The 25,176-nt window shown below is 40.9% G+C and overlaps 1 protein-coding gene across 3 annotated transcripts in view; it reads right to left on the bottom strand.

Moving 5' to 3' along the window:
• The window catches only part of ERCC6 (ERCC excision repair 6, chromatin remodeling factor), a 75,479-nt gene that overhangs the window by 7,102 nt on the left and 43,201 nt on the right, over positions 1-25,176 (bottom strand). For 2 of the 3 annotated variants that reach the window (XM_030847654.2, XM_060286248.1), the window contains exons 8-17: positions 24,829-24,964; positions 13,974-14,144; positions 13,093-13,269; positions 8,471-8,587; positions 6,738-6,833; positions 2,360-2,575; positions 1,780-1,890; positions 1,271-1,390; positions 776-870; positions 29-174 (exon numbers count right to left, since the gene is read on the bottom strand). In XM_030847654.2, the coding sequence (XP_030703514.1) occupies positions 29-174; positions 776-870; positions 1,271-1,390; positions 1,780-1,890; positions 2,360-2,575; positions 6,738-6,833; positions 8,471-8,587; positions 13,093-13,269; positions 13,974-14,144; positions 24,829-24,964 (1,385 nt within the window). The remainder of the gene's footprint in view (positions 1-28; positions 175-775; positions 871-1,270; positions 1,391-1,779; positions 1,891-2,359; positions 2,576-6,737; positions 6,834-8,470; positions 8,588-13,092; positions 13,270-13,973; positions 14,145-24,828; positions 24,965-25,176) is intronic. The other variant, XM_060286249.1, reaches the window with a different exon arrangement.

Here is a 25,176-nt window from a genome sequence, read left to right as displayed (position 1 = left end):
TTTTAAGTTAAATTCTTTTATGAAATACCTGCAAAAATAGCACTTGTTTCAGTGCTCTGGGATGTATCAGGACTAGTCAGAGTAAACAGCTCATAAAGATCATTGGATTTGAAAAATCGCCTTTGCTTTGGATCTTTTAGCACTCTATTTGTCAAAAACTGCTTGAAGATTTGTCTAAAAAGATAGAAATCAAGCTGGTATGAAACAATGTTTAGCTGTACCTCAGAATTCTAAACATACAGTAATTGTTTATTAATAAGATAGAAAAACAATCAGGTTCAAAGACATTTTTAAAAAACACACAATAAGACATCTAAGCTTATTTTAATGAGAAAGAAAAAAGACAAGGTAAAAAAACCAAAACACATATCGCTCAGTTACAGCAACTATTGCTTTAAGATGGAAAGACTTTTTTTTTTTAATTAATTAATTAATTAATTTGCTGTGTTGGGTCTTTGTTGCTGTGCACAGGCTTTCTCTAGTTGCCGTGAGCGGGGGCTTCTCTTGCTGCAGAGCGTGGGCTCAGTAGTCGTGGCTCGCGGGCTTAGCTGCTCCGCCGCATGTGGGATCTTCCCAGACCAGGGCTCGAACCCATGTTCCCTGCGTTGGCAGGCAGATTCTTAACCACTGCACCACCAGGGAAGTCCCAAGACTTCTTAAAGTACTATTTTTTAAAAATTCCCTGCTCCAAACCCTGGCAGCGTGCCTCTCCCTCCTGCACACCCGCAACCAGGAGAGCACCCTCCGGTCAAGGAGCACAGCCACGTGTACTGACCGGTGGTAAATCTTCTCTTCAATGGTGCCTGCGGTCAGAAGCCTGTACACCGTCACCTGTTTCTTCTGGCCTATCCGCCACGCTCGCTCCCGGGCCTACAGTAGAAGAGATGCAGCTCAACAAGGGCCCTTCTCAGCGATAAGCACTGATTAATAGCCGGTCGCTTCCTTCCACTCCCGAAATTAGAATTTTGGCTAATGAGGCTAAGTACAACCAAGGCCTATTAAGGAAGATAAACAGGCAGGTGACAAAACAGACCTAGCCAACTCCACCTGAAAAACAATGTGTGTCTGTCCCCTCCCACGTTCTCTTTTTACCCATGTCTAGTGTGCCTGCTACGGGAAAACTGTGAAGACCCTTACTCCGAGCTGAAGACAAGCTACAACCAAGATGTGAGCTATATGCTGAGGGTAACGTGGCACCGAAGGACGCTCCCGAGTGCAAGCCATCGGATAGTATGTCACCAACACGCTCCTTTAAACAAAATAAACGGACCTGCACGTCTGTGCTTGGGTTCCAGTCAGGGTCATAGATGATGACTCGGTTTGCCCCCGTCAGGTTGACTCCTAGGCCACCCACCCGAGTGGTCAGAAGAAACACAAATATGGATGTGTCCTAGAGGCAAGACACACAACACTCAGTATGCACATGGAAGACTAGTTACAGCTCCTCACCTCTGCCTTTACATATTCTCCACACGGAAGCCTATTCCCAATACAAGCAATGGGTTATGCCCCAGAAACCTTTGGTCAGCCAAGATCCCATCTCCCAGCTTCTACTTTTAATATCAATTATATTAGCAATATTTAAACCCGGGTTTTCGAGAAGGAATACACATTCTCTGTTTAAACACAACACATCCCAATAATCCAGAAAGGCACTGAGTTAAAAGCACCCACTGCCCAATCCCAGATGTAGGCTCTGTGGGTGCAGACCTCTCCTTCTTCCCCCCCGCCCCGCACAAAGTAGCACCATGTGACTTCATCGTTCTGTTCACTTGTTACCTCATTGTATCTTGTAATCAGTGGTTGTCTTGAAGCTATCGCAGTGGTACCATCCATCTTGAGATAGGAATACTTTTGGGCCCTAAGGAATACTTCAAATATGTCCAACATCTGTTTGCGAGAAGGGGTGGAGGATATAAGAGTTTAAAAATCAAATGTACACCTCCAGTGAGTACTCCACATTTGTGTAAAGAGTCATATCCTTCCCAAAAGGCTTATATTAAAAGGGGCTTCCTGATTCGAGGAAGATAAATGTAATTACTGCAAGAATATTTTTGGTATTTCCATACTGTTAATTCTTACAAGTTTTGTAATCAGCACGGCATTTATTTGAGTTCAGACCCAAACTCACCTGCACCCCAGAATCACATGGTAATAAACCTTTTTTAAAAAGCCGACTTCTGGGCGCCAACTCTAGAGAAAGATCCCATCTCCCAAAGAGCTTTGCAGGCTGCCACTTCAGGGTCAATGGGTGGATTTGCCTTTGGAATCAGTATTTTAGACAATATCTCATTTTTTGAATAATGGTTGTGAGTCATAAAGAACCAACTTGTTTCTTGTATGAGGTTTGTATACTCACCTGTCTGGACTGAGAAAACAGCAATACTCGTTGGCCCTGCTTGTGCCATATTTTCAACAAGGACTCAACAACTATCATTTTCCCAGAACGTTTCCAGTGTCCAAACTGATCTTCCCCTAGTTCCTCATCTGGAATTCCTTTAAGATTCTTGGGGCCTCCAGAAAAGAGATCAGGGTGGTTGCAGATTTTTCTTAGGGCTACAAGTCCAGAGAAAATCTATGGTACAAAAGAATTACGTGCACTCAGATTACCCCACGTAAAATACCATTCACTCCAGAAGAAAAGGAAGGAGGCTGTTTGACATGTAACACAGATTAAAAAGTAATTCTTCACCAGCTTTTTAGTTTCCTCCCTAATCACAGCATATTAGGAGCTGGAAGAAATCAACCTTTACGCATCTTCTTTTCCTGATAGGGCAAGTTCTCTAAAAACAAAAAAAATCCTTTTGGACCAAACACATCTACCAGGGTCACATTCAACTGCTGATGATTTATTTTCCCTCTAGAAAAAAAAGTATGCAGTTCACAGTATATAAAAAACTGACTCGCCTTTTAAATATAAATAAGAAACATCAGGCCCATCTAAAATTTAGGAAAATCTATCATGTAACTTAACAAATGCATTTATTTTTTTTTGAGTATAATTGCTTTACAATGGTGTGTTAGTTTCTGCTTTACAACAAAATGAATCAGTTATATATATACATATGTTCCCATATCTCTTCCCTCTTGCCTCTCCCTCCCTCCCACCCTCCCTATCCCACCCCCCAGGCGGTCACAAAGCACTGAGCTGATCTCCCTGTGCTATGCGGCTGCTTCCCACTAGCTACATTTGGTAGTGTATATATGTCCATGCCTCTCTCTCGCTTTGTCACAGCTCACCCTTCCCCCTCCCCATATCCTCAAGTCCGTTCTCTAGTAGGTCTGTGTCTTTATTCCTGTCTTACCCCTAGGTTCTTCATGACATTTTTTCCCTTAAATTCCATATATATGTGTTAGCATACGGTATTTGTCTTTCTCTTTCTGACTTACTTCACTCTGTATAACAGACTCTAGGTCTATCCACCTCATTACAAATAGCTCTATTTTGTTTCTTTTTATGGCTGAGTAATATTCCGTTGTATATATGTGCCACATCTTCTTTATCCATTCATCTGTCGATGGACACTTAGGTTGTTTCCATCTCCGGGCTATTGTAAATAGAGCTGCAGTGAACATTGTGGTACATAACTCTTTTTGAATTATGGTTTTCTCAGGGTATATGCCCAGTAGTGGGATTGCTGGGTCATATGGTGGTTCTATTTTTAGTTTTTTAAGGAACCTCCATACTGTTCTCCACAGTGGCTGTATCAATTTACATTCCCACCAACAGTGCAAGAGGGTTCCCTTTTCTCCACACCCTCTCCAGCATTTATTGTTTCTAGATTTTTTGATGATGGCCATTCTGACTGGTGTGAGATGATATCTCATTGTAGTTTTGATTTGCATTTCTCTAATGATTAGTGATGGTGAACATTCATGTGTTTGTTGGCAATCTGTATATCTTCTTTGGAGAAATGTCTATTTAGGTCTTCTGCCCATTTTTGGATTGGGTTAGTTTTTTTGTTATTAAGCTGCATGAGCTGCTTATAAATTTTGGAGATTAATCCTTTGTCAGCTGCTTCATTTGCAAATATTTTCTCCCATTCTGAGGGTTGTCTTTTGGTCTTGTTTATGGTTTCCTTTGCTGTGCAAAAACTTTGAAGTTTCATTAGGTCCCATTTGTTTATTTCTGTTTTTATTTCCATTTCTCTAGGAGGTGGGTCAAAAAGGATCTTGCTGTGATTTATGTCCTAGAGTGTTCTGCCTATGTTTTCCGCTAAGAGTTTGATAGTTTCTGGCCTTACATTTAGGTCTTTAATCCATTTTGAACTTATTTTTGTGTATGGTGTTAGGGAGTGATCTAATCTCATACTTTTACATGTAGCTGTCCAGTTTTCCCAGCACCACTTATTGAAGAGGCTGTCCTTTCTCCACTGTACATTCCTGCCTCCTTTATCAAAGATAAGGTGACCATATGTGCGTGGGTTTATCTCTGGGCTTTCCATCCTGTTCCATTGATCTATATGTCTGTTTTTGTGCCAGTACCATACTGTCTTGATTACTGTAGCTTTGTAGTATAGTCTGAAGTCAGGAAGCCTGATTCCTCCAGCTCTATATTTCGTTCTCAAGATTGCTTTGGCTATTCGGGGTCTTTTGTGTTTCCACAGAAATTGTGAAATTTTTTGTTCTAGTTCTGTGAAAAATGCCAGTGGTAGTTTGATAGGGATTGCATTGAATCTGTAGATTGCTGTGGGTAGTAGAGTCATTTTCACAATGTTGTTTCTTCCAATCCAAGAACATGGTATATCTCTCCATCTATTTGTATCATCTTTAATTTCTTTCATCAGTGTCTTATAATTTTCTGCATACAGGTCTTTTGTCTCCTTAGGTAGGTTTATTCCTAGATATTTTATTCTTTTTGTTGCAATGGTAAATGGGAGTGTTTTCTTGATATTATTTTTTTAAAACATTTTTATTGGAGTATAATTGCTCTACAGTGGTGTGTTACTTTCTGCTTTATAACAAAGTGAATTAGCTATACATATATATATATCCCCATATCTCTTCCCTCTTGCGTCTCCCTCCCTCCCACCCTCCCTATCCCACCCTTCTAGCTGGTCACAAAGCACCAAGCTGATCTCCCTGTGCTATGCTTCCCACTAGCTATCTATTTTACAAACAAATGCATTTAAATATTATACTCCTAAGTACCTCACTAGAAGTTCTGTATTTTAACATGTGAGTCAGAGGTTGAAATTCCCTTTACCTTTACATTAGTTTATCAGAAAACATACCCACGTGCAAAATCCACGGATGGGAATGACGTGCGGGACTTTTCACGCAGCAGAAGGGCTTAGAGACCCAAAGTGAGAGAGCCCACCCGCCCGCCCCAACAAGAGGGAATCTTTCACAGGTTTCACCCCTGACTCAAGTCACACTCACCAGTATAAAAACTCAAGTGGAAAAAGATAAATCATAAATTAAGCCAAAAATCAAAGAGTATAGTAGTTTTAACTAGTAAACAGTTAAACAAATAAACAATAAACGATCTGAACAAAGCAGGAACCCCATCACCACTCCCCAGAGTCATCTGTTACTTGTCTTTCTTCCTGGAGATCTCTGCTGTCCAACACAGCAGTCACGAGCCATATGTGGCCACTGAGCATGTGAAGTGTGTAGTCCAAATTGAGATGTGTTACCAATGTAAAATATCCCATTTTGAAGACTTAGTACAAAAAAGAGTAAAATATCTCAGTAGTTTAAAAATTTTGATTACATATTAAAATATTTTAGATACATCAGGCTAAATAAAATATATTATCAAAGTTGATTTCACCTGTTTTGCTTTTTAATCTTTTTTAATGTGAGTACTAGAAAATTTTAAATCACACATGTGGCTTGTGTTCTCTATCTACTGGACAGTGCTGATCTAGACCACGTAAGGCTTCACAACTTGGAGACACATGAAGATAAGTTAAGGGGAGATACAGGAGAGATGAATAAATGTGAATGGTTTCAAAACCTCCTAGAGATGCCAATGACAGATGAAATAAATAGTAAGAGGTGGATAAAAGAACGAAAATGCCTTAATCTGGAGGAAAAAACATGTAGATACTACGGAACACAGGCAGCCTTGTCACCCACACTCATCTCTGTCTGGCTCCATGCAGGAGGCAGGAAAGCGTATTTCCGAGCATCCCATGCTGCTCAGCTGCACCTCCAACGAGGATGGACCAAGGACTAAGGAAGTCTTACATGTCAAATAAAAATACAATTCACGCTTCAAGATACTGAAGCACAAAGAAGTTGAAGAGTTTACGTGAAGCTTTTGACTAAAGCTGATGATAAACTTACTACATGTGCTGAATGAAGAGACGTTTACCCACATATGTTGCTGAATATGGCCAATAACTAAAATGTTATTACTTATATAAAAATGTATAACAATAATTCTTCCTCTGTGCAGCCCAGCAGTCCGGGGCTGCTCCCGACATGCTACGGAGGAACAGCAATCCCTGTAGGACCCACCATTACAGACCCTGTTGTCTAGTGCATTCTTCCACTAGACCATGCAGTGCTGGGTTCAAGTGTAACAGTGCTGCAGTACAGATAAAAAGGGAGCATGCTCAAACTATGTGTTCTCTTACTTCTGGAAGGGCTTCAAATGAAGGGAAGGTTCACACCCAAATATTTTCAAGAGGGTAATAATAGTGAATCCTTGACTAGTACTAGTTTCCTTTCCTCCCCCACTTTCCTTAGTCCACAATTCTTTCTCCAGCTTCTATTATTTGGCTGACCTGCATCTCTCCATTGAGAATTCTGTAAACTTCTTTGGAATCAATGAAATTTTGGTAGACTTTATGTTGCTCATCTGTAAGACGGCAAAATAAGACCTAAGGGGAGAATAAAAACAGAGCTGAAAAATAAAACTTAACAAAACAAAATAACTAAAATAGTAACAAAATTTACTAATCAAAAGAACACAATGTATGTAATTTTCAGTGTACATCTTATTAAAAACAAAACAAAAAGAAGCCACATCTCAGAGCTGAGCAAAGAAGAGCTCCCTCCTCTCAAGAGCCCCCTCCGTTTCTGTCTTCCATCCACTTTTTGGTCCCCATGCCATTTGGTCCCCACCCCACTATCCTGGGAGTCCCTGAAGCCTGGCTTCCTGCTCATGGGGAAGTTCAGGACCAGGTGCACAGCCCTTCCTCCATCCCAGCCTCCGAGTGCTCAGACCATCTCAGCTCGCGATCCCCTCAACCCACTCTTCACTTCAGCAAACCTGACCAGGGACCTTAACCTTGCCTGGCACACCCCCTCCCTTTCCTGGAGTTCTAAGCCATCCCCAAGTTTACCAGACTCACCTCTGACAACCCCTTACCCTGCCAGCCCAACAGCATCTACTAACCCACGCCCCCACATTCCCCTCACCCCCCGACATTCTGCCTCTCAACCCTCCTCTCCTTCTCCAAGACCACTGCCACCATTTCACGGCGCTATGTTCCTCAGCTACTCACAAACCCACGGCATTTTCCTTCAGCTACCCCTCTGCCACCCACTGCATCTGCCCTGCAAACTTCCAAATGAAGAGGAACTCAACTGCCTGCCTTCTCCACTCCTTTGTGGTAAGTGCTGAGTGCCGCTGGAGACAGCCCCACCAGGGCGGCGTCCTAGAGAGGACCCCCCCCCCCCGCCCCGCTCAGCACCTGCTCACACCCAGACGGCCGTGACAAGACTCCTCACTCTCCCCAAGCCACCCACCCACCACCTGTGTCTCCACCTCTACTTAAAAACATCAAAAACAAAAAAACAGAAATAGAAACTGAAGTTATCAGGCCTGATTTCCTAATTTTCACTCTGTAAAATGTATCTACTTCTTCATCTGTCACACCTGGTTGTTCTCCTTTATTCTCAGACCAGCAGGTCCCTACAAGGGATCCAGGACAACCCTTTCATCTTTGCACCAGATCTGAAAACCCATTCATCTTCCTCAGATCAGTGCTCCACACCTTAGATGCTCCAAAAACTGAGGGGGATGCTTCCCTGGTGGCGCAGTGGTTAAGAATCCTCCTGCCAATGCAGGGGACATGGGTTCGATCTGTGGTCCGGAAAGATCCCACATGCCGTGGAGCAACTAAGCCTGTGCACCACAACTACTAAGCTTGCGCTCTAGAGCCCATAAGCCACAACTACTGAAGCCCGCGTACCTAGAGCCCGTGCTCCACAACAGCAACAAAGACCCAACGCAGCCAAAAACAAATAAATAAATATATTAAAAAAAAACTGAGGGGGAAAACTCCCTGAAAGGATGTGCACAATGACCACCTCCACTTCCCCACCCTCCAGTCGCTCCTGAGCCCAGCAGGCTCACCTGTCGTAGGCAGGTATATACAGCTGTACACTAGCCTGCCCCACAGCACCAGAGACCACACCTGTTAGCCTCACCTATTCTGTGTGTGAAAAGCAGGGTGAATGCCAGGTACACCTGTGCTTTAGGAATGTTTTGATAATTCTTGTATTTACAGACCTGTTCGTTTTTATCTGGCAAAGAAAGGCTCATTTTGACATCCGACTTCATTCTCCGCAGTAGGTATGGATTTATGGTATCTCGTAGAACACATGCACACTTATAAGCAGTTTTAACCTTTAATAAGAGAAAAGGGGAAACAACTACTGTATATCTAAGGAATGCATTTGTTCTTACCTCTCAAATGATTCCAATGCTTAAAAAAATTTTTTTAAAAGAATGACCAATGGTTGTACAAAATTGTGGGAAACAGTAGGAAAATGGTTTGTAAAAATTTAAGTTCCATATACTCCAGGATACAGTAGCTTTCATAATAATATCACCAATTAAAAAAACAAAACAAAACAAAACGTCTCATTAACCAAAATGTACGAAAGAACAACTGGTAATTTTGTGCCCTGTTCCACCTCTATTTAATTATTATTATATAGTTAAACCCTAAAGTGGAGATTTATTCAGTGCTTGACCCCCTCTAGGGAAAAAAACTGCTTTCAAACAAATCTCAGTTTATAATCTTGTACTCTCCAATAGCCACAAAGGAACTGCTACTCCGCAAGACTGAAGATCAAACACTAACTCAGGGAAACGCTGCAGCAAGGGGAACAGCAGATAATAAGCAGAGATTACTGCCCACAGGAGACTCAGAGAGTAAGTTCAAGAAAAGCCCTATGACCCCAGAAATAAAAGGTCACTCCAGCCTAAAATGGAGCATATGGCTCTGTAATGGAGCACAGCCACATGAGATGGGTATTAACTGTCCAGAGAAAAACAAAGACCCACAGTGCAGGAAACCACTCTCTCTGCAATTCACTTAAAGGCAAACAAAGAATTCAATAAATTATTGATACTTTGAAAAAAATCTAAATAGGCTTAACAACCTAGTAAATACTATTTAATGGAACAAGAAAATTTCCAACCAAAGCTTAAATTTAAGAAAGTTATCAGCAAAATGAATAATTAAAAGAGCTTGAATAAACACAGAAAAATTCACGTTAAAAAATTAACATGGTTGGGCTTCCCTGGTGGCGCAGTGGTTGAGAGTCCGCCTGCCGATGCAGGGGACACGGGTTCGTGTCCCGGTCCGGGAAGATCCCACATGCCGCGGAGCGGCTGGGCCTGTGAGCCATGGCTGCTGAGCCTGCGCGTCCAGAGCCTGTGCTCCGCAATGGGAGAGGCCACAGCAGTGAGAGGCCCGCGTACCACAAAAAAAAAGACAGAAAAACAAAAAAACAGTTTTACTTGGACCAGCAGACAATAACAAAGAAACTCCATTCATCAACGACTTTTGGTTACAGGTAACCCTGTAAACGTATCATTCAGACATTGATAAAAATTACCTGAAGATGATAACCAGGTACATTTTATGACTTGTAATGCTGAGATAAATTTCAAATTTTAACAAGACATTGCAGTCCTACCAAGGAAGCAAGTACATTATTTAAAATCTTCCTAAAAATATATACAGTGTGTTAAGGAAACTCTGCCCACATGCTCACGTCTACCTCCATTTCTCTCCTCTCGAAGAATGAGTGAGATGCTGATGGTGCTGGAAACCCAGGGCTGGGCTGGTGAGTGGCCTGGCAGCTCGCTCTCTCCTGCCCGTCTACCCTTCTGGAAAGTCCGCCCGCCCCCAGCCCACTTGTGCTGAACTTGCAAGGGCTGGAGCTCAGAGTGGCTGGGGACGGGTCTGTTTCTCACACCCCACTCTCCCCAGAGGAAGATCTTAAGCTCTAAACTGGGGTGGGGATGTGAGAGCAGGGAAGACGAAGAAACCCTATTTTAGCTTTGATGTCACGCCACATTCTCCAGTCCAACTTTCGAGCCAATTCTATGTTGAATTCCCTTCTGCTTCTTGTGTCTGCCTCTCTGTGAGTAAAAATGCACAGTGAGGATCCCGCCGTGTTCCTTCGTCACTCCACCTCCCCACTGCTATGGAAAGTGGACACCTTGCTGAGCCCGCTCACGCTTCCTTCCTCTTCCTGAGGAGGCAGAGTGATAACTCCTCCCCAGTTCTGCCTCTCCCAGAGCCCAGTCACCTTAGGCAAGTCACCAAAACGCTCAGTCTCAATAATAACCTTGAGCATGAAATGAGGAGGCTCAACTAGATGACTCCTCGGGCTCTTTTCAGTTCTAAAATCCCCTGCACAGGCTCAGTGTACAAATCCAAGGGGCAGTCCATGTTTTGGGTAGTTAATGTTCTTCCCCCCCTCACCCTCCTCAGCCTTTTAGATCTTAACCATCCCCACCCAGGAAGCCTGCCTTGACCCCCACAAGCTCTGCTATTGGCTATCTCCCCTGAGCACAGTCTTCACTACCCTATACCGTGATCATCTGTTTACCACTTTCCCCCCTGCACACTCTCCACTGGACCAGGAATGCTATTCAAGGGAAGGCTCTGATTATCAGCCGTTTCCCATCATTTTAGCCCCAGCCTGACACACAAAATATCTGCTGACAGACTACCTTCTTGGGATTCACTATTTCATGGCAACTATGGACTTAAAACAAAAAGGAGCAAATAAAAGCAGTACCTCTGCTCCCAAGGACTTTACAGTCTAAAAAGGGAAAGAAGATAAGTGCACAAACTTCTGAAACGAGGACTTCAAGGAAGAAACAGACCATATTTGCACCGCCTCAAAGTATACCCCATAAATGACTTATTAATTATAAAGGAGAAGTGGTAGCTTCAAAGAGTTTAGAAATCTGACACACAACACCTTGCCCAGTAGTCAGACCACCACCAATGAAGGGACAAACCAACAGCATGTACCTCCAGGTACGGGTAAAGCACTGAGAGACGGGCCGCTTCTGGGCACTCCTGCTCAAAGCGAATAAGCTGATTCCAATCACAAAGAATGGAAAACAAACCCAAGGCGAGGCACGTTCTATGAAACAACAGGCCTGTAGTCTGCAAAAATGTCAAGTCATGAAGGCAAAAGAAAGATCAGAGGAACAGCTTCAGATTAAAGGAGACTAAACAGACACGGAAATTACTGGAACAACCGGCACAATGTGCATGACAAATAGATTAGATAACAGAATTACATCAATGTTACATTTCCTCCTGATTTTGATGTTTATACTATGATTATGTAAGACAACATCCCTCCGCTTAGGAAATATACACTAAAGGATTTGGAGAAAAGGGGCATCATGTCTACAACTTACTCAGATGATTCAGAAAAAAAAAGCATAAATTTGTGTGTGTGTGTGTGTGTGTGTGTGTGTATACACGGCGGGGGGGGGGGAGAGAGAGACAGAGAGAGACAGAGACAGGTAGGGAAGGAGGAGGGAGGGAAGGAAAGATAAAGCAAATATGGCAAAATGTTAGCAAAATGCTAACAATTAGGGAATCTAGGAGCTATTTTTACAATTCTTGCAACTTTCTGTTAAGTTTGAAATTATTCCAAAATAAAGAGTTAAAAAAAAAAAGAACAGGATACATGAAGGATAACGGGGATTCAGTGGAGGAAGAGAGCTCCCGTAAAAGTTAATTAAAAATCAAAAATCATTCAATCTCAAAATTTTAAAGGTATTAAAATGGTTTTTGACAGTCCTCTAATCTTAAAGGTCTAAAATTCTTTTTCTAGTTATGTATTTTATTTCTGGCTCAGTCATAACCTGGCTGGTACAGGCCCCCACCTGAGAGCTGTGCAGAGACCCAGCCTCTCATGGAGGCTAGAGCCTGCCCCCAAATTCCATAAACCGCCCTCCAGTTGGCCTCACCTCCTAACGTTCCTGTCTGTGACAAGCCCACTCTACCAGTCACCAGGCCTGAAGCCTCAGGGGTTAGCTACAGCAAGCTCACCACTCTCCCACCAATTTCCTTTATCTTATCAACCTCCACATCTCGTTTGTTCTGCCTAGAAAACGCCACTTGGGACTCTTGCTCTGCACCTGCTTTCTCAGGACCATCACCCACATCCAGGTCCAGGCTCTCATCACCCTCACCCCCAACAATTCCTGCAGGTCCCTCAATGCCAGCCTCCCTCCCACAACTACCTGCAGCCTGAGTAACCGTCCAAGAACAGCCTGCTCCCAGCCTCCTGCTCAAACACCTTCAGTGGCTCTTCCCTGCCTAAGCGCTCCTGCCTCCCTTCAAGGCCCCCACTGCCAGCATCCACAGCTTTCCTGCAACTCCTCCTAAAGCATCTCCAGTCCAGTCAAGCATGTGTCCTCACTGCTCATGGTCACACAGAGTGGCTGCATTATACTGTTGCTCTAACCTAGAATGTCCCACTTTTCCCAACCTGTTTTCCCAGGATCAGGTTAAAGGGTATACATCTTGTTAAGTCTTCCCTCGTGTCCCCTTTGCTAAGCTTGTAAAGTACTTTATAAGATGCACTACCCAATTTGCACTATTACATGCTGTCCAGAAGTGACTCACTCTTATCTCATAATTTCTGACTGCTCTTGAATATTTTACATGATTTTTAAAAAACTCATCTGGAAAGTTATGCGCTATCAAGCAAAAATAATTTTGTGGTTTTTTTTATCAGATACCAATTTATAAGCTTGGTCATTTCCCTTACATTCTGAATGACTTGGCTACAAAGTATAGTATTTAGTAGGAACATTTTAAATATTAAAACACCAGAAGTGTCACCTGCCTGCTACATTACCTGTACTGGGGAGGCATTTGAATACCCCCCCATGGTGATGGGGACTGAGAACTGCTCCATAAACACAGGCAACGTGCCCAACTTTCCCGGGAAGATGAAATCAAAGAGTGACCACAGCTCACGGAGATTATTCTGCATCGGTGAGCCAGACAGGATGATGCGATGAGGGGTGCGGAACTGTTCGGGGAAAGCAAGGACTTTTCTGTTAAATTCACCTTTTAGCAGATGATCACCAACCCTACTCCAAAACACTCCCATGCAATCTTATTATTTAACACAACTACATATTCTTTTGGTCTCCTCTAAAACGCAGACATTTTATGAAACTTTAATTCTTGAATTACACATAGATTAAAAATATATATATATAGGGAAGAATTTTTCTTCCTGTTCAAGCTGAAGACTATGGACTAGAGTTGGATTTGGTTACATTCTAACAACTGATCCCTATAAGAGACATTAAGTAATGTGAACAATTAGAATTTTAGAAAACATGATTAAGTGCAAGAATGAAAAGTGTTCTGCATTAAGGCAAAATGTGTATTTCAAATTCCTTATGCAAAAGCACAAGGAAAGGGTTTCCCTGGTGGCGCAGTGGTTGAGAGTCTGCCTGCCGATGCAGGGGACACGGGTTCGTGCCCCGGTCCGGGAAGATCCCACATGCCGTGGAGCGGCTGGGCCCGTGAGCCATGGCCGCTGAGCCTGCGCGTCCGGAGCCTGTGCTCCGCAACGGGAGAGGCCACACAGTGAGAGGCCCGCGTACCACAAAAAGAAAAAAAAAAGCACAAGGAAAGATTAAATAAGTCTGTTACTAAAAGCAGAGTTTATTCTCAATTAAATATCATCCACCTGGAAACCCTCCTTGTTATTAAAGGTCACACCTGTTTGCAAGCAAGAGTGATGGCAGCATTTGGATTCCGAATTTTGTGTCCTTCGTCCAAGATCACATAGTGCCAGTCATGCCTGCTAATATCATCTTGCATCAGTCGAACGTAGGAGTAGGAAGTGATCAAAATCCCATGACAATGAGCAATATCTCGAATTAGTTTCTCCTAAAATGATGACAAAATGGTAAAGACAGTTTTAAATAAGAAGTTAAATGAGGATGACTCTTAAAATCAACCTTTTAAGGACTTCTCTGGGGGTCCAGTGGTTAAGACTCCCCGCTTCCAATGCAAGGAGCACGGGTTCAATCCTGGTTGGGGAACAAAAATCCCACATGCCATGCGGCGTGGCCAAAAAATAAATAAATAAAATCAACCTTTCATGTGGAGAAAAGGGAACCCTCCTGCACTGTTGGTGGGAATGTAAATTGATACAGCCACTATGGAGAACAGTATGGAGGTTCCTTAAAAAACTAAAAATAGAACTACCATACGACCCAGCAATCCCACTACTGGGCATATACCCTGAGAAAACCATAATTCAAAAAGAGTCATGTACCACAATGTTCACTGCAGCACCATTTACAATAGCCAAGACATGGAAGCGACCTAAGTGTCCATCGACAGATGAATGGATAAAGAAGCTGTGGCACATATATACAATGGACTATTACTCAGCCATGAAAAGAAACGAAATTGAGTTATTTGTAGTGAGGTGGATAGACCTAGAGTCTGTCAAACAGAGTGAAGTAAGTCAGAAAGAGAAAAACAAACACCGTATGCTAAAACACATATATGGAATCTAAGAAAAAAAAAAGGTCATGAAGAACCTAGGGGTAAGACGGGAATAAAGACACAGACCTACTAGAGCATGGACTTGAGGACATGGGGAGGGGGAAGGGTAAGCTGGGACGAAGTGAGACTGGCATGGACATATATACACTACCAAATGTAAAATAGACAGCTAGTGGGAAGCAGCCGCATAGCACAGGGAGATCAGCTCGGTGTTCTGTGACCACCTAGAGGGGTGGGATAGGGAGAGTGGGAGGGAGGGAGACGCAAGAGATATGGGAACATAGGTATATGTATAACTGATTCACTTTGTTATAAAGCAGAAACTAACACACCATTGTAAAGCAATTATACTCCAATAAAGATGTTAAAAAGAAAAGAAAAGAAAAGAAAGAAATAGCCATAGGTACCAGGAACAAACAGGGGATGGGCAGGGAAGAAATAGGTGAGGGGTATTAAGCGGTACAAACTTCCAGTTGCAAAATAAATGAGTCAAGGGTGAAATGTACAGTGCGGGGCAATCTAGTCAATAACTATGCAACGTCTTTGTATGGTAACATATAATAATTAGACTTATCATGAAGATCATTTTGAAACCTATAGAAATATTGAATTACTATGTTGTGTAACAGGAATTAACATAGTGTTATAGGTTAATTATACTTCAAACACAAACTCATAGAAAAAGAGATCGTAGTTGCGGTTACCAGAGGTGGAAGATGGCGGGGAGGAGGAATTGGATGAAGGCAATCAAAAGGTACAAACTTCCAGTTATAAGCTAAGTACTAGGGATGTAATATACAACGTGACAAATATAATTAACACTCCTGTATGTTAGATATGAAAGTTGAGAGTAAATTCTAGAGTTTTCATCACACGAAATTTTTTTCTATTTCTTTAATTTTGTATCTATATGAGAGGATGAACGTTCGCTAAGCTTACTGTGATAATTATTTCATGGTGTATGTATCTCAAATCATTATGCTGTACACCTCAAACTTCTAAAGTGCTGTATGTCAATTATATCTCAATAAAACTGGAAGGAAAAATAAATATAATAAAATGTTTAAAAATTAAAAAAATATCAACCTTTCAATCATGATACAATCTAAGGCACCTTATAAATATGTACACAAACATAATATATACAACAGAATTATACATTATCAGCAGTGGAAGTTTATGTTTCATTAATCTGTAAGTCGTAAACACTGACTAGTATGTCCACTACTGTGGGGGAGGAGGGCTCATAAGAAGACCAGAAAAAGGTATAACATGTAAACACTTACCCAATTTTTATTTTTCCAAAACATCCTTTGTGTCAATCCTTGTTAAACTGAAAACAACACAGTAGATGGAAAACGGTTTTTTTTTAAAACGAAAGAAAATGAGAGAAAAGCCAAGGAGACAAGAAGGACAAATCCAGGAGCTCTGATGATGTATAGCATGAATTCAAGAAGGATAGAGTACAAAGGATATAAAAGAAGTGATTTTAAAAATGATAGAAAAAACTTCTGAGGAGAGACTAGAGTCTATAGAACAAAACACCGAAACAGCCATACACCTGGGTACACACCTATTAGATGTCTGAATCCCCAAAACAAGGGAAAACGAGAAAATGCTGTAGCTTCTAGTCAGAACAAAACAGACTGAAAAAAGATTCCCTGCAAAGGAAATCTGTGCTGGATATCTTTTCTGCAACACTAAATACGTCAGAAAACGAAGGGCAAATCTTTCCATAATTCTAGGGCGAAAGCAAAGACCCTGGAATTCTGCATTGATCCAAATTAGCAGTCACGCTTGACAGAAAAAAAGAACAAATTCCACCTTTAGCTGGGCAAGGACAGAAAATAAACCAGCAAGAGATGGCCTATGAACAGCATGCTACCTCCAGCCGGGTGCAGGAGTGCGGTCACTAAAAGAATGCAGCTCCTTTCCCTGGTGGGAGAAGAAAGGTGCTCAGGACCCCGCACTCTGCACAAGAGCAGGCGGCAGAGCTCCCCGCCTCATGCTCATCACAGACTGAGTGCTCACAGCAACTCTGAGAGAGGACAGAGGTCCTTACCCCCAATTTACAGAGGGGAAAACTGTGGCTTATCAGGTCACATAGCTGGTAAATTGGTGGTAGGATCTGAGCATAGAAAAGCAGCCAACTCCAAAGCTAATATTAACTGAATATTAGGCAACACTGCCTCTTACTTTACTATAAAAGAAAATATTTTTAAGGGAAGGTTACATGCAATATACCTACCATTCTAAAATTATTAAAATAATAATTAAGTAAATATTAAAACATTGTTTTAAATACTAATGAAACTGTTATGAAATTATCTAAAATATAAAAAGGGATCTATTTTTGCATGATTATAATTCCAGTTTAATTTAACAAACCTAGAGTGAGAACAGGGGAAATTAAGAGTGTACTAAAAATCCCACCTTATCAATGGTAGAATGGAGCACAGGTGATGAACACTGTTCATGTCTTTATCATGACAGAAAAACAGACTGAAATACATTCATAAAAAATTTAAGCCCAGGGCTTCCCTGGTGGCTCAGTGGTTGAAAGTCCGCCTGCAGATGCAGGGGACACGGATTCGTGCCCCGGTCCGGGAAGATCCCACATGCCGCGGAGCGGCTAGGCCCGTGAGCCATGGCTGCTGAGCCTGCGCGTCCGGAGCCTGTGCTCCGCGACGGGAGAGGCCACAACAGTGAGAGGCCAGCGTACCGCATAAAAAAGAAAAAAAAAAAAAAAAAAAAATTTAAGCCCATTTATTGATTAATAGTTGCTACTTCAGCATAAATACCAGAAAAGAAATAGACTGTAGAACTATCAAACCACTATCAGGAAAAAAATAGATATAGGAATAGAAAATTTTCTAATAGGAAATAGAAAAAGAATTAAGAAAATATAAAAAGCAGAAAATACAATAAACAGAAAATAAGACAGCTGGCTTCAGACCTAACATTTACGTCAGGGTCTCCACATGACAGTGGGCTGTCAGCTGTGACCCTTTCCACTAGGAAAGTACGGCCAAAACCTGGCCTGTGTTTAAGAGATGAGACCCAAACTAGACTGGTGCTGAGAGTTAAGAGTATGGGAACTATTAAAGATATCCCAAGGAAATGCAAACAAAAACAGGGCAGGATCAGAAATACAAGTATCAGACAACAAGCAGTGAACAGGAAAAGGAGGGCCTCTTTTGTATTTTAAGGAGACAACACACTAGAGAGAAGAGCCAGGCCTTTACCTGCCTGCCCGGAGCACTGCACCAGAACCCAAGGCACAGCCCTTAGAGCTATGCTGGCAAAGTAGCACATCCACAGCCAGCAGGGGACACGGCCACAGCTTCTCAGAGTTCGACAGTCAGAAGAGACAGAGGAAGACTAAAGGCAACTACAAGTTTATAGTTAGGATCCAAAGAATCTGAGTCTCTCCATCAGTGAGCTCCTTTTAATAGCTCTCAGCAGAGCCTTAACCCACACAAAGATACTCATTCCCCACCCCCTACTGAGGCTGAAATCAAACCCAGCAGCCAATACAACTGGCTAAATAAAGACAGTGAGACAGCAAGAGAAAAACAAAAATCAGGGAAGCTTAAGGACAAAACCTGGTAGAATTGATAGAGAAAAAAACTAAGTAACTCTTTGAAAAGACCAAAAAACAGACAGACCTCTGGAAAGTCAGCCCGAAGGACAGACTCAGATGGGCAGCATGAAAAACATTAAAGGAGTCACCCCAGAGGCAGAGAACACAAAATGTTAGCCAATGCCACATGCAATCCAATGCCAAAGAATCTGAACTTTGACAGAGAATGTGAACATTACCCAAAATGGACCCAAGAAAAATGAGACAAACCAATCAGACCAATACTGAAGGACTTGAAAAGGATGTTATGCTTTTCCCACCAGAAGTCTACTAGACCCAAAGGGTTTTACGAGTGAAGTAGGAATCAATCCTGTTATTTAAACGGTTCCAAAATACAGAAAAAGACAGAAGGCTAGCAAAACCCTGTTTTCAAAACTGACAGAAGCAACATACTCACACAGTGTGTGTACTCCCCAACTAGAGATTCATTACTTTATAAATAAAACCTAGCACTACATTAAGCTAACAAGGCACAACAGAAATAGAAGAATAGCTAAATATTAGGAAAACTAATACAATAATTCATGTAATCAGTCATACAAATTTTATAAAATTCAACATCTTAAAAAATATTATCTTAATAAACAAGGGTTAAAATATTTTTTAATTCAATAGACTATAAAAGGGTGTTAACAATGGCCAAGAAAATTCTGAAAGAGGAAAAGAGAAACTTTTCTCATGTCATAATACACTCAAAACTTCAGAGTTAAGAGCTATAACACCTGGTACTAGTAAAGGCTCAACAGTTGAGAGCTGTATTATTAATATGACTACTGTTTTGCCATCTTCCTATTCATGATTTTCCGCGCCTATGCAATACTACATCGAGGGCCACACCCACCTGATTTAATCATTTCCTGACTTTTTTTTTTTTTTTACCTATGATGAATGCAGCACTAAATACCTCAAGGCTCACAGCCTTACAAACACACGTATAGACTCTCCCATGCCTCGCCTTACCCACTTCTCCCTGACTACACTGCTACTCCACTGCCACCAGCTCTGCCACGGTGGCTAGTGTCCAGTGAAGAAAAGCAGGCTGTCCGGAGATGCACTGTTCCACCTCGAACGCATCCCACCAGTCCTAAGACTTTCAGAAGCCAGAGCTGATTTCAATAGCTCCTCCACATCTGAATTTTCCACTGAGATTCTAGGCAGGCAGCTATCCCAACTCTATCCTCATCTCTTCCTCCTCCTGGGACAGCAGTGGCTGCCAGAAGCCCTGAAGCAGGTAGGGCGTGGAATGACAGCAAACCGACACACAGGAATGCCCCGTGCCCTGTGCTACTCCAGGCACAGAGCTATGTGCCCAGAGAGAAACGGGAGAGTAAAACAAGGACAACTGTTTGGGGCCTGAAATACAGCAGAAGTGAAATTACCACTCACATTTATAAACTGTCCGCTGGATCACAGCCAAAGCCTGCCCATGTGGATCTGCTTGCTCATGACCCTGGAACTCCTAACTGCTAGACGCAGTGACTCACCACAGTCATTCCACTCCCCTCCAAGGAACGCCACCCTGAACTGGATTTCGGACATCACTTTACCACAGTTACACAAACGAGATGCCATGCCTCTCAAATACATACCACCAGAGTGATGTTTAGCTTCTTCGACATGTCTAAGAATTGAAGTTTATTTGGAAAATTCTGTAACGTTAACTATAGAAATACAAAATTTCTACCATATTCGAAAAGATGTATGATGATAAGAATCAAAGATGCTTTTATAAAAAGAGTAAGAAAATTTTTTAATGTCCACATTGAAAACATAACCTCCACTTAACAGCCACTGGGTAAAAACACATCTAAGACTATTTGTTTTTACCTGATTCAATCTCAGAATTCTGTAACTGCCTAGACCGGAGTTTCAACAATGGTGAATTGTTGAATATTATGGACGTCTCTATCCAAACACTTAAGACAAATCATCTCGGGCGGTTTCAAATTAAAAGCTTGTAAAATATGTAACCTCTCCTAGTTTTTGCAATTAATAGGGTACATCTGCAATTAGCCTGACTTACTGAATGCAGTGCTGTTGTCATTAAAAGATGTCTGTGAAAGTGCTGCTGTTATTACAGAGGCTCAGGAGACCAATCCCTCCTAGAGGGCAAACAGTGGACTGGTAGAAAACAACAGCCATAAATCACACTGTCAGGCAGCAGGGAGAGCGGAGTGGAGCACAGGCACATGAAGGCCATTCACGGTAAACACAGCACGGCAGCTTCCCAGGCAGGATTTACTGCACCTGTAATTAATTAAAATTTCCTTCAAGCTAAATCTTTAATAAACAAGGATTTGTGCTGACAATGAAGAAAAAAGGGCTCCAGCAACATAATTTTACAATATCCCTCAAAGACCAAGCATAGCATCTATCATTTCTTGTATCAGATGTATACACCGTCTCGAAAGTTAATGGGAACTACATCACATTGTGTTGTAATCTGTGTACCTGGAGCGGGTCTGAAATATTCAGGATGCTTGAGGGACCATGTGGCCCTTTTCTACTTTTATTTGTTATGTTTTTACTTGTCTCCCTTCCAGCTTTTTAAAAAGCCAAGTCTTTTTATTTTAGTGTTTCAGAAAACGGGCCTTTTTAAAAAACACGTGATGGTAGTTGCATCAGATGGCCATGTTTTCCTGTGGTCTGTTCTTTAGTCATACCTTGCATCTCCCAAAAAGAATTTTAACACTGTATCATTTGGGGGCCAATGAATCTAGACACGAAGGAGAAAGGTCTAGACGTGAATGACTATGAATATTTTTGATAAAGCAGGTCTGAACCTTCTATCTCGAATGTATTTATATTGAATCCCTCAGAAATGTCAGAGCATCTTTTCTCAAGTACTGAGATGAAGATGTCTACCACATTCTTCGTTTCTAATTGTAGGAATTACCTGAGTAGACACTGTATGCTGGGGACCATACTAAGTTTATTGTGCACACATATTAATCCAACAAATCCTCAAAAAATTACCAAAAATAACCCATTTTCAGGAGATCAAACTAGGCTCAGAAAAGCTAAGTGACTTGCACCAGGTCACAAAGCTATAAGATGGCAGATCCAAGATTCCAGCCCTGGTTTGGTAATTATAAAATCTATGCCTTTATGCCATTGTCACATTTCCTAATCCTATGCCTCCATTTTGAATGGATCAAAATGATCTCTTTGAATTATCAAAACTATTCCACAGAATTACTATATCCTACAAGGCAGGGAAAGATGGGAGAGCTACAAAGTGACAACTGTTTCAGAATATAAGCAAGAAATTTCTCATTACACATCTTCCAACAACTTGAAAAAAGGGTCCTTAATAATTAAACTTTACAACACAGTGCTAAAGTTGCCACCCCCTGCTGTGAGTTATGGGATAAGAATTACAAAACTGCCTTCTTTTATTATCTTTTCATATATTTTCTTTCCCCAAGAAAATGGTTATCTTTTCAAGATCAGTTAAAAACATCATATCCATTTTTTGGAGTCCTAATAGCATCAAATACCTGCAATGTTATGTTTATAGTTATTCCACAAATAAATATTAATCAACTTACATATCAAGTTTCTCTCCATTAGAAAAAAGGGATCATAAAACATGAGAAAAGGATAATCTTAGATTCCTAGTAAATGAGAGTTCAACTGACCATTAAAGGAGATTCAGAGCCTGAAAATGTCTTTATCTGATTTGATCATCTGGTTGAAAATATTAGCCACATATTTTTTTGCAAGGTTGCTGGGTGTGCATTTGATAATTCAAAATTATGCTGTCAACCAAAGAAAATATTAACAAAGATAATATAGGATCACCTGGTCAGAGAGGTTGGAAGCTAAAAGGCAATTTAGGGAAGAAAAATGATAGACGATCTCCATTTAGAAACTGTTTGATCATTTGATAGCTCTTCTCTAAATGAAAAACTTCCAAAATTTCAAAGTTTTACATCTTACCAGCTACAACAAATCATTAGAAAAATAAAAATAATCTATTTGAATGATAAGCAGAATAATTCTGGCATTATTACTTTTTTAAGTTTTCCAAAGAGAAATTCTCTTCTCTTCCCTATTTTCTCCAGCACTGAATAACCCTACACCAGAGTGCTGCTATTATCAATACATTTAGACAGGACAGCTGGTGCGCACAGAAAGTTCCCCCATGGAAAAAAGAAATTTCAGCCTATAAGGATGGAAGGGAAGTTAGACATTAGATGCTGGCTTAAAGGACACAGCAGCACTGACAGAATATTTGAAATGTGATTAAGAAATGTAAACTCTATTGCAATCTAACACACACCTTTAAGCCAACAGGTGTGCACGGAGTGGCAACAGAGATCTGTACACACAAATACAAAAGGAAGGAGCAAAGGGATCAAATGCCACTCAGTCTTTTAATCCAGAAGCCAGAGTTCTGATCTTGGAAGTGTTATAACAAGGCCTGTGCAGAAGAATTAACACATTTTCAATATGTCGTCATCACAAATAATAAACTGATATTAAATATTAATAATAAACTGATTGTGTTTCTAAGTAGAGAGTACGGTTTGAAAGATGCGAAAGAACATCTTTTCAATCTTTTGCATAACAGCTTACATCTTTAGAGATCTGAGATACTTTATAATGAAAAAGGAACTGTCCAAAGAGTTAAGGGTCAGAGTAAAAACACAAGTCTACTGCTTTTCCTCAAAAGTTAAGAAACTTCAAGTTAAAGCTCTTGGTAAACCATTAAGTACTAAAAAAAATTATGAACAATCATATATATGCATGTGTCTGTGCATAACCAGACACCTCAGAAGGTGCAAATCACTGTAAGCAAAAGTGAAATAATTGTTTGCTCTCTAAGCAAGTTAAGGAAGCAAATCTCACCAACAGAGACACTGACCAATGTCAATTCTATTTTCATTCATGAGTCAATGTATTTCATTTACATGAAGGTTGCTCTTCAGGCTATAATAACAGAAGAGACTCAAGTGAGCCATGATATGGTAAAGGTGTAAAAGAAAAAGCACAAAAGAAATAAAAGGATAAGGAGGAACATGTGAAAAATTTGCCTTTTAAAGACATTCATCAACTAATGAATCTTAGTACAAGACTTTGCAATACAAAATATTAAGAAATGTCAACAGACAATGGAAGTGAAAAAAGGAATCAAAAATGTTTTACAAGAATGATGACAGGATAGTTAACAATTTAGTTTGACTAGAAAAACAATCTAAGCTGCTATTTTCATGCTGCTGAAAAAAAAATCACTTTTGTTTTTTGTTTTGATTGTGGTGTTTATCCCACTTCATTAATTATTTCAACTCATTTGTTTTCTATTTATCATTTAAAACTCAGGGCAAAGTATGCTGTTTTTAACAACAGCTAGTAAAAGCAAGATTCCATCTCACCAAAGTTGAGCTACCAAATTATATACTCCTGATTCACTTTTATCAAAAGTTCTGCTTACTCATGACCATGAACAAAATGGGAATTTGGAGGAAAGGGGTACTGGCAGAATTATAAAGACACTGGAGTTTAGTGGCTCGCACGTATTTAACTGAGCGAGGCAAGCATTCAACAGCTCTCTCAGCTCGCACTGCTTTCATGGGGGCACAGAGGCCTCACTCAAGAGCTGTGAAACTCAGGACAGAAAGAACTCATAGCAAACTGCCACTTCTTGTCTACAGAGTAAACCTGCAAACCCACAGTGAAAATGTGTAATTATTATCTATTGTCTATAGGGCCCCTGGGATACGATAACGATGAAGACACAGTCTCCACACTGCAGAACTTACAGTCTAGATGGTAGACAGACATGAGATTAAAAAAGCATAATTCACCCTACCTATGCTACCCAGAGGAGAAGAGATGATAAACCTTTTTGATAATGTGTGGGTAAAACTACAAGTAAGTGAGAAAATGCAACTTTCAAAGAACAGTGATTAGACCTGAATGGTAATCAACGATTCAGAGAACAAAAAACAACTTAACTAAAAGGCAACAGTACAAATTACAAAATGGCAAGCTGTTCTTTTGTTCATTTAAAATACATTTTAAAAGCATGTTAACAAATTCATTTATCAATTAAGAGTTATTTTATTACATTTTGTACCTACTTTCCTAAAACTGTTTAAAGTCTCTAATGCCCCCAAATCCAGCCAGTTAACTGCTGCATAAGCCCCCTGATTTCTGGTCCCACTCAGGGTATCAGGCTTGTGTTTCACGGGACAAGAACATGTCACCACCATGGACTGTTAGAATGACAAAGCCTCCATTCATAATTATTTTAAAACTACAGAGCTCTAAATTAAATCAATAAGTTTAAATGCAAGAAAGAAACACAGGAACATACACTTCATAAATAAATGGATCAAAGCAAAAACAATTATGTAAAATAGAGGGCTTTAAAACAAGCAGAAAGATTCTGAAGTACTGTAATGTTACCTTTTTGTGGCTAAAGGACCCAGTTTCGTGCAGAACTGCCACTCGGAACGGAGGCCACCACGTGTGAAATTCCTTCACCCACTGATGCATCACTGTCGTCGGACAGACAATTATAGTCGGACCCAACCCCTCGAACCTGCACCCAAAATGTCCAAGAAGAAAAGACAACCATGAAGGACAGCATATGGATGATCAACTGCCAAAAAACAAAAAAGAACAAACAAAACCTTAACAGCTCAAAAAAGAAAATCCTAGCTTTGGAAATTTACTGATATTTTCTTTAAAGAAAAAGCTATTGAGGATAAAACCCACCAAGTGAAATCCCTACAACCCCATTCATCAGTTAGT

The sequence above is a fragment of the Globicephala melas genome, chromosome 16, assembly GCF_963455315.2.
Source record: "Globicephala melas chromosome 16, mGloMel1.2, whole genome shotgun sequence".
NCBI lineage: Eukaryota > Metazoa > Chordata > Mammalia > Artiodactyla > Delphinidae > Globicephala > Globicephala melas.
Note: the sequence above shows the minus strand (reverse complement) of the source record. Positions and strands in the feature narration are given on the sequence as shown.